At 42.8% G+C, this 15,910-nt stretch overlaps 1 protein-coding gene across 1 annotated transcript in view; it reads right to left on the reverse strand.

The window, feature by feature from the left end:
• LOC115568911 (dystrophin-related protein 2-like) overlaps positions 1–15,286 on the reverse strand; it is a 77,524-nt gene extending 62,238 nt beyond the window's left edge. Inside the window, exon 1 of the mRNA XM_030396652.1 lies at positions 15,117–15,286. Within this exon, the coding sequence (XP_030252512.1) occupies positions 15,117–15,163 (47 nt within the window). The 5' untranslated portion in view covers positions 15,164–15,286. The remainder of the gene's footprint in view (positions 1–15,116) is intronic.
• Between the last annotated feature and the right edge of the window lie 624 nt (positions 15,287–15,910).

Here is a 15,910-nt window from a genome sequence, read left to right on the forward strand (position 1 = left end):
CGGGGAGAGAGGAGATATTTGAAAATAATAAAAGACGACAAACACGAAAGCGCTCGAGACGATTCGCACTCCTGAGTGCTGTATGTTCAGTGTGTGTGAGGAGGCAATAAAACAGCGACGGCATTGCTTATTGCTCAGGTTTATTTGTGAGCGTAGATGTTTTTCCATCTGAATCAGGACTCCCTTTTTTTTTATTGCTCGTATGATTGAATGTGTTTGTGTTCACGTGTTCGTGCTCAGGCGGTTACAGATCTGCATTTTTATCACCATTTATGTACGAGTGTGTTTAGAGCTACTGTCGTGCTGCTAATCTATCGGATGTTGAAATAAAAAAAACTAAATACCACTCTGACCGAGGCGTGCAGAGAACAGGGACCCTCTGTCTTCACCGTCTAATGAGTGGATCCGGCCACGGTGGGCGTGCCCGCATTGCCGGAATAATTATCAGCACTATTTCCCCACAAAAGTGCTACAACTCTCGCCTGTCGGAGAAGGGTCCAGCTGCGACCGTGCACTCAGCACAAACCACAAGCCGGTACAAGCGCGACAACAAAGACCGCAGCAGATCAAAAATAACTTGAAAGACAGCAATTTTAGTTGTAAGAGGCAAAGAAATAACAATAACCTGGCCTATGTACTTGAAGCACGTCGATGGATGACTGTCACCACAAAAAAATGTGATCTTCTCCTTCTGCTTCTTCTTCTTCTTGATGATGAGGACGATCTTAATGAATTTGGAAATAAAAATATGTACATACAGGGACTTTAGCAGCTATTAAGTAGAAATCATGAGGAGAAGCTCTCAGTTGTTTTAGCTTAAAAACTGCTAAAAATGTATTTACACATACATGTTAATATTGCAAAGCCTTTTTTTATCGAATGGTCTGTTGGTGAAATGGTCAAAGTGAACGTGCAGTACGTCGCCCACTGATGATGAAATCAGAAAACACCGGGATGTTACGTTCTTTTGGAGGACGTCAACAAAACAAAATACTGACTCGCTGGTTCAAACTGACAAATCTATTTGAAAGAATGGCAAAACACCTTCGAACAAAACTGGACTCGGCTCCCCACAACATCTGATTGATTATTCGTTAGCATTTTTTGCAGCAGGAGCTAGTTCTTGTGTTCATGTTGTGTACACAGGCTCATTTGGCCAATTTCTACAATTATTAATAGTAGCATCTCTGACATCCAGCACAAATTTAAAATAACTTTAGGTTGTAGAATATTTCACTCTCTATGGCTGACTTCCTTGAAACGCTGCCATCTTGTTTTTAGCAAAGAAGAAAACTGAGGCAACTCCATTACGAAGATGCTTTGCCAAGTACGGTTAAAATGCCTTTTTAAATCATTGAAGATATTTTGGAGACTGGTATTCCGGAGAGGAACCAGGAGGATTTTGGGGGGATTGGAGCTGACAACACTGATCAGATCGTTGGCTGATAATGGCTCCGCTCTCAAACCACGAGCAGCAGTTATGTAAGCTGCGGAGTTGTGCTGAGGTAACGGAGCTCAGAGGCTGGAGCGGTTTGAGACTAAAGTGCTCCTCTCACGCGAATAAAGAAAAATGATTATCCTTACGACTGTTACCGTATTGTTGTTATTACCACTGCTGACGACCGACTTAAGGAGGAACTCGTTTTCCTCTTCGAGTGTTTTCTCCCTCTGTTAAAGAACTCCAGATTGTATTTGTCCTCGTGTGGCTGCGTTACTCAGCGGTTATTCTTTGCTTTGCCTGTTTGACTTCGACGCGCTGTGAATGTTTCATTCTAATTAGCTAATTAGTTCATCAGCTTAGAGACGTGTGGAGAGTATATTTGTGTGTTTTGATTTCCAGGTCAACCTGTTGCTATATTTAGGCCACTGGCTTTGAAATCGATCGCCGTTAAAACAGCTTCATCACATTTCTCTGTAAAGATTTGACAAATACAGTATTTTTAATTTATTTGAATTACACTGACAGAGCTACACACTCTCAAACTGCTGATATTTAGTAGATTTTTGTCCGATGTGACAAACAAATTCCAGGTCAAGAAGTTAATTCCTCCCATTACTACGATACAGTGCTTATAACTGAGGTCAAGAAGAACACTAATCAACCTGAACTCATTATCAGGTGAAGCAGTATTGGAAAGCTTCAATGGAAAAAGACCGTAAAAATACACACAAGAGCCTTTTTAAAGTAGAACTTCGGTCGATTTAAACATGCAGCTTCATTGCTCAAGCTACCCTTGACTTGCGAGTACCGAAGACGCGAACACATTTGGTCCAGCCATTACAGAGCTCCGTGAACGGAGACTTAGCATTGACACCTAACAGCATGGGGTCAGAACTTTACACTGTGTTTTAAGCATCTTAACATGCTCCACATCTCACACCGAATGTTATGCAACATCAGCAGACACCTTAGCACACAGCACTGTAGCGTGTATGACTCAAACTGAATAAAAAAGTAGTTAAAACAGTGTGTTTGTGCAAGCAGCTACTTACCTGTTTGTTGACATCTGTGTGTTCCGGTAGCTAGACCAAACTAGTCAATCCGTCGAGTGTGCACTTAACAGGCTTAACAGGCTATTGTAAGGCTCATGGCTCATGACAGGCTGTAACATGGACATGTACATTATGAACAGAAACACGAACATGCTGGATTATGTTTCCGTCTCCGCCAGTGAGGGAGTAAATGCACGCTCGACGGATTGACTAGTTTGGTCTAGCTACCGGAAGATGCGGATGTCAACAAACAGGTAAGTAGCTCCTTGCACAAACACACTGTTTTAACTACTTTTTTATTCAGTTTGAGTCATACACGCTACAGTGCTGTGTGCTAAGGTGTCGGCTGATGTTGCATAACTTTTGGTGTGAGATGTGGAGCATGTTAAGATGCTTAAAACACAGTGTAAAGTTCTGACCCCATGCTGTTAGCTGTCAATGCTAAATCTGCGTTCACGGAGCTCTGTAATGGTTGGACCAAATGTGTTCGCGTCTTCGGTGCTGGCAAGTCAAGGGTAGCTTGAGCAATGAAGCTGCATGTTTAAATCGACCGAAGTTCTCCTTTAACACGGAGTTAATGTTAACGATTTATCATCTTTTCGGGCAAAAAAAATTGAGAGGGGCATCGCAGAGGGCACGGCACCATATTTTGGCCACTTTATCTACCGTAGGGGCAGCCGAGTGGGCACTTTCACAGCCATCTTTCGAACGTGGGGGCACCAGGGCGAGCGATCAGGAAGATATCATGACCGACTTTGATGTAAGAGGACAAATACTTTTATTATTTGTGAATTTTTGGGCATGTCTTGTAAAATCGGTGTTATCTAAAATGGTTAAAGAAGCATTTTCCATTGCAGCTGGACGTCAACGAAAGTTTTCATCTTAAGTCGTTGCATTCCAATGACGCGATCAGAAGAAACTAAGGCAACTTTGGTGCAGAAGTGAAGTTAGACAGAAGCTAATCAACATTTCTTGGAATCTATTTTAAAAATGAGCAGCTGTTTATTGACTACTTATAGTAAAATAGCAGATTGTTGTAATTAAACACTGTTGACGGGGTTATCAATCAACTTTGAGCTAAAAGTTCACCACAACCCTACCGGGACTTTGATCCTTTTATCACCAACATGGATAAATCAGCTGTCAACTTGTAATCCTAGAAACAAGAGAGTCGCCAGCTTCTGCACAAACGTTGACTGACAGGTTGTTAATTAATCAACACCTCAATCAAAGTAACAGTTTCATGATGCTGTTAAAGGTCTTTACTGTTCATCAATAATTGTGAAGACAGCAGTCAAACATGCAAATGAAGCTGACGTATTGATCCGGGCTTTTGACCTGACTCGTCCTCCTGCGACCTCCGCTCAGGTTCTTCAAGTAAACACAAGCTAATGTAGAAAGCGTGTCTCCAATCCCGGAGCTCTCATTGTTCTTGCAGCTCTGACAGCAAACAATGTTTTCCTTTTTTTTTTTCTCGCTCCTTTGGGGATTTGATCTGCTCCATATAAACCATTCAGTGTGCCTCGGTACAGAGCGCGCACAAAACCTGATTATCTTTTCCTGCAAGTCAAACAGACACCGTAGTCCAACATCGTCCCTAATCCGCGCAAGACCACCTCTGATTTGTTCTGCACCAGACGACGGGTACGAAGGCGCAGTTCAGCGCTCTCCTCACGGCTCCACTGTTTAATTTCAAACGCAACACACACACACACACACAAAGTGGTAATTCATCAAATTATTCATGGGGCTCTTAATTCCCTGCTGGTTGGTTTTTATCATTAAAAGTATATCAAAGTTTGTTTTTCGTCAGCCCTGCCACCAGATATGGCGTCTGTCCCACAAGTCTCGAGAGCTGTGATTCCTTCATCATCACATCTCAGTTCCCTGGTTTACCAGCCTGTAGTCAGTGCGACACACATGACGTCAATGGCAGCCTCTCAAGGAAAAGAGAATGGGGGTCTCTGTGAGGCCGGAATTAACAAGCGCACGGCTGAATTAACTGATAGAGATACAAAAATGTCGCTTTCTTACTAGTGGAGCAACAGATAAAATCACTGCAGGTCACATTTGAGAGTTGTCCTCCAGAATACATACACTATATTGCCAAAAGTATTTGCTCACCTGTGTTGACTCGCATATGAACCTAAGTGACATCCCATTCTTAATCCAGAGGGTTTAATATGACGTTGGTTCGCTCTTTGCAGCTATAACAGCTTCAACTCTTCTGGGAAGGCTTTCCACAAGGTTTAGGAGTGTTCATGGGAATTTTTGACCATTCTTCCAGAAGCGCATTTGTGAGGTCACACACTGATGTTGGATGGGAAGGCCCGTTTCTCAGTCTCCGCTCTAATTCATCCCAAAGGTGTTCTGTCCGGTTAAGGTCAGGACTCTGTGCAGGCCAGTCAAGTTCATCCACACCAAACTCTCTCGTCCATGTCTTTATGGACCTGCTTTGTGCACTGGTGCACAGTCATGTTGGAACAGGAAGGAGTCATCCCCAAACTGTTCCCACAAAGCTGCGATCATGGAATTGTCTAACATCTCTTGCTTTCGAACTAATGGCCCAAGCCCAGCTCCTGAAAAACAACCCCACACCATAATCCTCCCTCGACCAAACTTTACATTTGGCACAATGCAGTCAGACCAGTACCGTTCTCCTGGCAACCGCCAAACCCAGACTCGTCCATCAGGTTGCCAGATGGAGAAGAGCGATTCGTCACTCCAGAAAACCCGTCCAGTGGCTGCATGCATTACACCACTGCATCCGACGCTTTGCATTGCACTTGCTCATGTATGGTTTGGATGCAGCTGCTCGGCCATGGAAACCCATTCCATGAAGCTCTCTACACACTGTTCTTGAGCTAATCTGAAGGCCACATGAAGTTTGGAGGTCTTTTGCGATTGACTCTGCAGAATGTTGGCGACCTCTGCGCACTATGCGCCTCATCGTCATTTTACGTGGCCTATCACTTCGTGGCCGAGTTGCTGTCGTTCCCAGTCGCTTCCATTTTGTTATAATACCACTGACAGTTGACTGTGGAATATTCAAGAGCGAGGAAATTTCACGACTGGACTTGTTGCACAGGTGGCATCCTATCACAGTACCACGCTGGAATTCACTGAGCTCCTGAGAGATCTATCTCCCTGCACCTCCACATGTGCTCAGTACCTGAGGAGCGGTCTCTGGGAGTGTGCTGTTGGCTGATCATATTAAGTAGGGATTTGTTTTTTGGCTCTGGTCACAAAGCTGTGCATATTTCATATGTAACACGGGAAAACAAAGTGTTTTGGCTTAAAAATAGCTAGTTTACATCACCAGAAACACAGCTGTACTTGTCTCAAGGTCTCATTAAAAACTCTCAGTTATCTTGTCACACACACAGCTGCAGATGGCTTGACTTCCTGTCATAAATAGCCTTTTTTTTCTCGCTGCCACAAACATGGCTGGAACATATCCCAAGGACACCTTAAAAACATCCAGTGGCGTCACGTTTGCAGGGCTCGTTCTCGCCCTGAAATAAACCACTGAGTCGCAAAATGATTCTCAGAGCGAAATCCATTCCTTCACTGCCCTACTGATTCATGGCTGAATCCCCAGACATCACCTGCAATCCAATCGCTAACCCCTCCAGCATCACAATGTTTTAACCCGTGACCTGACAGTAGCATCATCATTAACACGTAACTGGAGCTAAATAAGTCGGTGCCGGTGCTCTACTGTAGCCTGCCGGGAGGGTGATTCAGGGAAAGTGGAGCAGAGAACGACCAAAGGGCATCGCACCGAGCTTGGGCTGTAAATAGAGACGTAGGGAGGGATACCTTCCAGAGAGAAACGATGACGGCTGAGAGGAAGAGGAGTGCAGAGAGTTAATGAGAAAGTGAATGGGAATAGAAGAAACACCCTGAGTGATAACAGTATCAACAGATCCGGGTGCTGAATAGGAACATTGTGGTAATGACAGAGACAAAAACAGACTCCGAGGTCTCCCTTTGCCCTCAGACAGACGCTGAGCGTGGGCGTCTGGCTCTCCGCAGTTATCCGAGCCATGCGGCAAATAAATTCATAACATGCCACCGAGACACCCACGCCAACCCCGGTGGGCATTCCCTGCAGTGCAAAACAGTGGGCACCTTACTATGCAGCGCGGCCCGAATCCCAACAAAGCCCCGCATTGTGACCAGTAATCAGCTCCGCCACGTTTAGAATCTATTTGAAGAGCTCATACCTATAACTGACTCAGCTTATCTGTGCTGATAGCGCGCTGGGGGGAAATTTGTGATGATTCAGCTTCAAGCTGTTTTGTGTTTGACTGCTAAAAAGTGCAAGAATAGGACTCAGTGCAGCTGGTCTCTGCGGGGGAAACACGCCTCGATCACACTGATAACGCTGAAATAAGCCGGGCAGAAATTGAGAACGTCCCGTTAAGCCGACCTTAAAGCAACAGTTTCGGGGTAACGGTGGTATTTTTCAACCTGTGTCAGAGAGCATTTTGCAACAACGGCATCTGAACATTTGGTCCAGTGATGAGCCGAGCTGGCTGCTGTGTAGTCCCTGCAGGTGACTCTGCATCGCATGTGGCCTTCAAGTGCTTGTTTTTGCCACAAACGGATTATTTTTCAGTAGAACGGTACAAAGATACAGAGGCTTTTTTGTGAAAGAAGAAGATCCTTTTTGTTCAACCAGAAAACAGCCGCTATAATTCCCGCAAAAGCCACCAGTCTGGTGGCTTTTGCGGGAATTATAGCGACTGTTTTCTACTGAAACATTTTTGACAATGTTAAAAAATAAAAAACCTGACAGAAGCAAAATAAAACTCACCAAAGCAGTGTTGTTGAGTCCTTTCAGTGTCAATAAATCTCCAGAATTCATTTCAAATCAACACAGGGAGGATTTGGATGTCCCATAATATTTCTTGGGCTGCTTCTGTGATTCATATTGTATCCTTCAAAGCGTTTGCTGAAGCTTTATATGTTCAGCTGATGCGTATGTACAGGATGTTGTTTCCTCTCCTTCATGAGTTTCTTCATGGATATTGTGGATAATAGTTTTAGGGACATCCTATTAAGAATCTAGACGCACCTCAGATCCAGTCAGACTGAAATCATGATGGACACCAGCCCGATGTTATTTTTGTTTTTGTGCTGTGGGGAGCTTATTTATATTCATGTGTATTATACTGTATATATATATATTTGGTGTATATTTGTATTGTTGATATATAACTTCATGCAATATCTCTGGGTGGTTGATAGCTTTATATTTTCACCTGTATCATGTATTTAAAATTAGATCTTCTGTGCATCAACTAAGTCTGGTAAAGAGCATTGGCTTGCAGCGTCACTGTTCCATCAATCATCAGCTCCGGTTTGATTATAATAATTCCTTAATTAACCACATTAGGCATGAAAGTATTTTGGCTCTGCGTGCTCTGTCTCTCAAATATTGTCACATCTCACGCAGTGAATTAAGTGTTTGCTGAGACGAGACCAGAGTTTGTCTGTTAGTTCAATCTGTTTTTGGTGAGTTTTTTTACTTTGTTTTCCGCCAGCTTTGAATGAACTTCGCTTTGTGATGATAGAATTCCTCAGTCTGGAGGCTTTAGCTCGGAGTGACAGCGTCTGTTTTCTGGTTAAACAAATCAAATCTTACTAGTTAACAAAAAGGCCTCTGAAGGAATGTGTTACAATGATGTGATCAGGAGGTGTGAGTGTATCACTACCAGGCTGACATATGTGGCAGTTAAAGCAAAACTCTCGCCAAAATGCAACCTAGGCTTTTGTTGTGAATGTACCCGAGTCAAACCTTCATGTGAACGCAGAATTACGACGGAAGTGGCACTTTTAAGATTTACCGTATTTTAGTTTTCAGGTCAAACTCATTTTCAATGGAGTGCTACGAGCACTTTTGCGTAACCATTAAAATCACTATTTTTAAAACACTAAGAAGACTTGACACAACATGAAACTTTGCTCGTAGTATCACCGGGGTCTCTACACATGAACACGAGCATTGAGAACATTGTTTGTGTACACAGAGTTTACTAAAAAGAAGGTTTTTGGACAACTCATGTTAGCAGTAGCTTGTTCCGCTCGCCGCCGTCCTGCCAGTGGAGAAGTTCCAAATGTGACATAACCTTGAGGACAGTTAAGGTGGAACGCTCGTAAAGCTTTGTTCCATATAAATGCACGGATAATTTGTTGTTTTGTCGTTAGCAAAAAACTATTTTGACCTTGAAGTTGAAAAAGGAGCCTCATATAAGAAACAATACTAAAATCAAAAGCCGGAAAAATCACGTGAGAGATCGCGTGAATAGTTGTTGCTGGAAGACAGTAGTTCCACCTTAACTGTCCTCCAGGTAACGTTGCATTCGGAAATCGACACTTCTCAGCTGGCATGACGACTGGTAGCAGAACAAGCTACTGCTAACATGAGCTGTTAGAAAAACTCTCTTTTTAGTAAACTCTGTGTACACAAACAATGTTCTCAATACTTGTGTTCATGTGTAGAGACCCTGGTGATACTACGAGTTTCATGTTGTGTCGAGCCTTCTTAGTGTTTTAAAAGATAGCAACTTTGCTGCTATCGCTAAAGCGCCTGTAGCACTCCCATTGAAAATGAGTTTGACCCGAAAACTAAAATACGGTAAATCTTGAAAATGCCTCTTTCATCGTAATTATGTTTTATACAAAGGTTAGACTCATATACATTCACAAAAAGCATTGTGCTTTAAGTGTTGCTGTGGTGTAACACAAAACTAATGTAACTAGCAGTTTCGCGGGTTACTTTCACTACAGAAAATAAAAAATGCAGTACTTTTTGAAAAACCACAGCCACTTTTTATACTCTGTCACTTTTCTGAGTGACTAAACAAACACCGGTTGCCAGAAACAAGCACGTAAAAGTGAACATACATTAACCGTGTTCAGGTACAAGTACAGACGACACCTGCAGCCTGTTTTGTTGCTGCCAGCTGCAGCGCTCTCACTCAATACTACTCCAATTTCAATGTTTGTTGTCCCCAATAGTCAGGAAATAGGCCCCAGGTTGAAAAATACAGGGTGCACTTTAAAGATTTTAGGAAATATGATTTGCCACTTCCTTGCCAAGAGGTGAGAAGATCTATCCTGCTCTCATCTGTCCTGTGAATAATAAGTTGCAGTCTGCAGCTGGTTAGCCTGGCTTAGATTAAAAAAAAAAAAAAAAAAGACAGGAGGAAGTTGACAAAAAAAGGTACAGTCGAAGTGAAATGACAAAAAAGCTGGAATGAAGAAGGAATACCAGATAATGAGCCGATTGTCCAGTGAGAGAACTGCTCAGCCGTCAAAAAATAACTCAACCTGTCTCTATTGAGCATAACACGCAGTAAATCCAGTGGGAAACTCACACACTCTCGCACTAAATTTGATAAAACAGTGGTTGCAGATGGCTGAACAGCCTCAGCAATATGCACGGGGTAATAAACGTCTCTTTTATATATATTCATAATCATTCAGCGGTGATTATGATAGACACGGCGCCGCACACTGCTGTGGTCCACTTGTTTGGGGCTATTATCTGAATCCTGCATAAAACATTAAACCATAACTTGATGTAGCACAACACACACAGCAATAACAACAGCATGCCTACGTTTCTTTCCTGTTTTTTGGGGGGGGTTTTTTGCCAATGGCACCAGAGCGCTGTTTGGTAGTCAGTAACACATGCTACACAGCTGGTGAGTGTGTGTAAACTGGCTCACAGTGGAATGATTTTGCCTCCTTTTCTATACAACATGCCATAAAAGTGATCAAACCCCTAACCTTCTGTTATCAGAGCTCAGTCCAATTAGCTGAGCTGCGCTGCATCGCGCTGATAAATTTCCCTGTGCCGCTGCCATCTGTAAACATTTAGAGAAGCTATTTACTCCTTATCTTCATTTTTCTAAATTCTCCGGGTGTTTTTTTTTTTTTTGGAGTGGAGGCATGCAGGTGCTTTCAAAGCATCTTCTATTTTTGAAAAACTGTTTATCAGTGTTGGACCACAGTTTAGGTCTAAACTGAAATATCACACATTCACGGCCCCCGCAGGATGAATCCCTTCGACTCAGGTCATAAGCAGACTTTTCCTCCTGAAGCAACTGCAAGTCAAAGTTTTCACTCATCTAGTAAAATATTTTGGTGTCTACTGGACCGAGTGTCCCAACATTTGGTACAAACATTCACATTCCAGGAAAATCTGTCCTCCGTTCATATTCATCCATTCAAATGTCTAAAAAAATAATGACACCCCTTTCAGCCTCAACATCTGTATTTTGTGTTTAGCACTATTTAGCATCTATCAGCATGCTGAAATGCTATTTGAAGCAAAGTCAGATTAATAAACTATAACTTCTTCACAACAGCACAGGAGTTTTGTCACTGTGAGCTTGTAAACATGCTGATGTTAGCATTGAGCTCAAAGCACATAGTGTATCTCTGCAACTACAAGGTCTTTCTGAATAATAAAGGTATCATAATAAAAGGAACACTTGACATATTTGTCCAGATGTGTAAGTGTAGGTATATATGTCACTGTGTCGGAGTTAAATAAAGTTGGCACACAACATAAGTGAAAGATTTTATTTCTGCCTCAAAACAAGTTACAGTTTAGAAATGAACATCCTTGAGGAGTGATGAAGCTGCAGCTCCAAATCTCTACGAAACCACAGCAAAACATCTGAGCATTTCCTCTGCCAACTGTTATGCTAATAAACTGAATCACAGTAAAACTTCGGAGGTTTTAGTACAGAAAACTCAGGCGGAATCTGCAAATGTGCCATTTTGGCCCAGTTTGGCACCATCTGTGCCATTTGTTATTACCTCAGGTACCAAACTTAATATTTCACTTATATGTTGCCAAGTTGGGCTTCGCTCTGGCTTAACAGGTTCACGTTACAATGCTTTTAATATGGTCTCATCTCACTAAAACCTCCAGGAAAGGGCACATATGTACATCAGAGAGTGAGGACATTGAAGACAGTAACTCCCATGATCCCACACTGCTTGATTGAGAAACCTCTAACCAAAGAAATTACATTTGTTGCATTTAACACGCAGTTCAGATCCAAACTTACACCGAAATATGTAAAATACCCAGGTTTAAAAACACTTGAATTTCCAGTAAAATATACTGTAAGGTGTAACGTGTGAGAGATTGAAGGATAGAGAGTGGCAGCCATGCTACCACCTGTCAATCAGTGCCAGACAGGCCATTATAAGGCCAGTCGTCTGCTCTTGTCCAGCCGCCGGCATTAAAACGCAGTTAGACGTTTCCTCTGGACAGCACTTACCCTCAAGGTTAGACAGCTTTTCCGTCAACCCCTCTCTCATTCATTCATTCTTGTGTTGTTCTTTTCCCTCTTCCCCTCACATTTCCCTGCATCAGATCTCTCCTCTGTGATGATTTAATACCAGCTGTCTCTTCTCTTCTCTCTCTCTCTCTCTCCAGTATCCCTCCCTTCTCCGACTCCGTCCTCTCTCAGCCTGATGAAGTCAGAGTGCAGCTCGGGTATAAACAGCCACTGCAGGCCATCCATAGTGATCTCATTACACAGGACTGCAGGGGAAACTGTCTTAACCAATTTCACAACTATCCTTCCTTAACCTCCCCCTCCCTCATCCTAGATACATTAGGGTCAAGTAAGCAATTAAGGGGCCAATTTTCTAAACAGGATGCCAGTTGAATTGGAGAAACAGAAATGATGCAGCAAGCCTGGATGGTTTCCAATTAAGCATCAAAGAACAACATGAGCTCCTTTTAATTGTTTTGCACTGAAAAACCTCTGGGGTGTAACTTGCCCGATGGCAGCGTTAACCCGTGTGATATCAATAATTAATCTGCTGATTGGAAGGGGCACTAAAATATGCATTATTGCGTGACAGCACGTTATTAGACAATTCCTTTTTTTTTTTTTTTTTAATTGCCTGAAAAGCGGCCGTGAATGGCAAACGAGAAGAATCGTCTCGGGAAAATGGAAAGCAAACAAAGAAAAGAGGCGTTACATGTAGATGTTACGCATCATTAGTCTCTACTCCCCTGTGTCACTGGCTGGACATGAATGTAACACATATTAGCATTACATTTCCCCGGAGAGACAACCATGAAGGGACTACTGCCAAAGCAATTAAAAGTTCAGTTCGCACTTATTATTCAATTTGAAAACGTATGAATTTCCCGGCAATTAAGAGTCGGAAAAAAATTACAACTTTTGATTAAGCCAAAACCCATCAGACTCACTTTTTTGCAGTTCCATTACACATCTCTTTAACCAACTGGTGTGTGCGTGTGTGCAAACAGTGGCTAATTTGCAGCAAAGAGGGATTTGTTTTCCAGACGTGGTCACCGCTGCACAGGAAGTTGGTTTTTTTTTTGCCTTTTGTTTTCCGTTTTGTCTCTCCAAGGAAATTTGTTGGACTGGCTGAAGAAATAAACCAGTAAACCGCTCGGCAAACTCAGTAAATCTCAGCAAACCGCAACGTGACGTTGAACAAATAACCTGAGAGAAGATGAAACTGACGGACTGTACCGTTGCAAAGTGATCTAACTAAGATTGAAGGAGTCTCCGGCTGTTTGTCCTTCGATTTTTTCTCGACATTTGATTGACTTCATACTTGGTGGGCGTACTGCTGGGTACCCAAGGACGCGCATTGTCGAGTGTGAAGTAGTTTGGAACAGTTCTCGGGAAAGCTGCAAGTGAGAAACATCGCATCCCGAGCAGCTGCAAACCTCACAGTTTTAGACGTCGAATGTGTGAGTTTAAATGACAGACACTGACCTCGTCATAACCAGAGTCAGGAAAAGGACAGGAGGTTAGGTCGCCCCTCTGTCTCAACAGCGCCCATTTAGTGAAAGAAGCTTAAGCCAGTTTGTTGTTTTTTGAAGATCTACATTTTGCTTCTCGTCAGTGCAGCGAGTCTTTGGCCTTCATCCAGTCAATTCAGTGTCACTTAAAGCCACATTATGTAACTTTTTTTTGCCTTAAAATAGCAGCTTCAAAATCATTTTCATGGTACAGTGGTGACTGGAGTCTCTGTCACTTGTTTGTTTGTGTACCTTCAGCGAGAGAGTGGCATAGCAGCATTACATACATGTTTACCTCAACATTCAAAGCTTTCAACACATGAGTTTTGTTTGTAGTAAGCACCTACATTACATGTGACAGACACATCTGTAGTTACCACAGTGGTGTTGCACTCAGAAACAGTGGGGGGGCTCCAAAACTAGATAATGTTGCTTTAAGAAAGAAGCAGGAATAACTATAAAGACCATCATTATCAATAATTTAACTAGAAGGTTTGTGTTTTGGGGAAAATACTTGTAAATAAACTGTCCAAAGCTGGTGGCGTGCTGTGATGTTACTGTGCTGCTGGCGCATGCAAACATCTAAAAACTGTGGATCTTTAAAGTGAAAACCCAAGGCTTTATTTGTGATTGAATATGAGTCAAAGCTTCGTGTAAATGCATAATTACGACGCAAGAGGCACTTTTAAGATTTACCGTAGTTTCGTTTTCGGGCAAGCTAATTTTATGGCGAGAATTTCACTTTAAGTGCTGCGTCTAGTACAGAACAGGTTCAACTTCTTTCTTAGTAATAAAGATGGCAACTTTTGCAGAGGAGCGATAAAAAAGCATCCTGACTGGAAACATTACAAATTGGGATGGTTTGTGCACGGACCAGGACAGGAAGGCTCGATAACTGGTGATTAAAACTTGCTTGGTTTTTAAACGTTTCTTGGATTTTAAACTACATGGGACTGCTTGCGTGTGTAAGTTGGCAAAATGACGACTCTGGCGCAGATTGCTCGGCTGGTACAGAAAATAGTGTTGTACCCGACACACACTCTTCACTCAGAGTTCCAGCTCTTACCTTCTGGTGAGAGATTCAGGGCTCCCAAGTGCAAGATGAACCGTTATAAACATTCATTCCTTCCGATGTCCATCAGGCTCCTCCACACCCATAATGTAGGATAGAATCTGGCTATGAGGGATGTGCAATGTCGCCACTGTGCAGTATGTGTGAGGGTGTAGTGCAATCCGTTGCCATTGTCAGTGGATGTGTATCTATGTAAACTGTTACGTGTTTGAAGGCAAATGATGTCAGGTTGTCTTTTTCCACGTGACTTTAGGATGGACCCAAAACAAATTACCCTAAAACGACAATGAAGTTTATCTTCTCTTATTTTCTCTTATCATCTCTTCTATTATCTTCTATTATCTTATCTCAGCTTTGTCTTAAACCCTGGTGTTTAAAAATGATAAATAAAGGAACCTTTAACCTTTAGAGCTGCAGTGTCTCTCAAACTCTAAAGGTTAATGAAGGTTAATTGCTGCAAACCGCAACACCAGAGGCCAAGAAACAATCCGTTCCTAACAGGGACGTTTTTGCACAACTACTGCCCCCGGGGAAACATTAGCATTTTCATTTCTTTTGAAACAGCTAACTAGTAGGGATAAAAGCAATCTGCAGTTTACAGCCATTGTTGCCGCATAACAATCTCCACTCAAGTTTCTAAATGCAGCTGCTCGCTTCTCTGGGATACAAAAGGCATCTTGGCTCTGAAAACGTAAATCCCTCCAAACTCGGCTGTGAATGTTCTCTTACCGGATGTTGTGGGACTTTCGTTTGATCTCGTTCCAGCAGAGGTTCATTTCTCCCGTTTGGTGCGAGCCGCCTCCTCTCAGTCTCCTGCACTCGGTCCCCTCCTCCTGCCCGTCACCGTCCACTGTGGACTGGCACGGCACACAGTGGCATCCCGGCCACGAGGGCCGCCCCGCAGCTAAAGACACACAGGAAACAAAGAGCAAGGCGACAACCAAATGAGTAACACAGTCAGATAATTTGGGTTTTGCAGGGTTTATTTTCAGATTTTTGTAGTGAGACTACTTGTGCTGGATTTGAACATTTATGGGTATGGTTATCCCAGGGGGAGTATCAAACAAGACACTGTGGAGGACAGCAATGCAGACCACTGCCACACTTCCTCCCACAGACCCAATCCATGGACATTTGTGTTGTGTTAAGATGACATTAGCTCAGCAGCAGAAACGCCAACGCAGAAAGCTCCGGCAAAACAAAAAAGGCAGCATCGGCTGACAAAAAAATTTGAACCTGGCTCAACTTTTGCACCAACAAAATCATCGCTTAAGGCACTGCATCCGTAAATCCAACACAACGAAACACACATACATAAACATGAATAAATTCAGAGAACAATCCTGTGGTACACTGAGTGAATGTCAAACGCTACAATAAGATGCTTTACATTCAGAGTTTGACATCATGTAAACAACCTTATCAACTTCAAGTAAGCACACAGTCCACCTCTCCTCTTCCTGCAGCCTGTCGGCTCGGAACAACCCTGTCGAGTGCAACAGCTCAATCCGGGATGTAGTGGC

This window comes from Sparus aurata, chromosome 18, assembly GCF_900880675.1.
Source record: "Sparus aurata chromosome 18, fSpaAur1.1, whole genome shotgun sequence".
In the NCBI taxonomy this organism is placed as follows: Eukaryota; Metazoa; Chordata; class Actinopteri; order Spariformes; family Sparidae; genus Sparus; species Sparus aurata.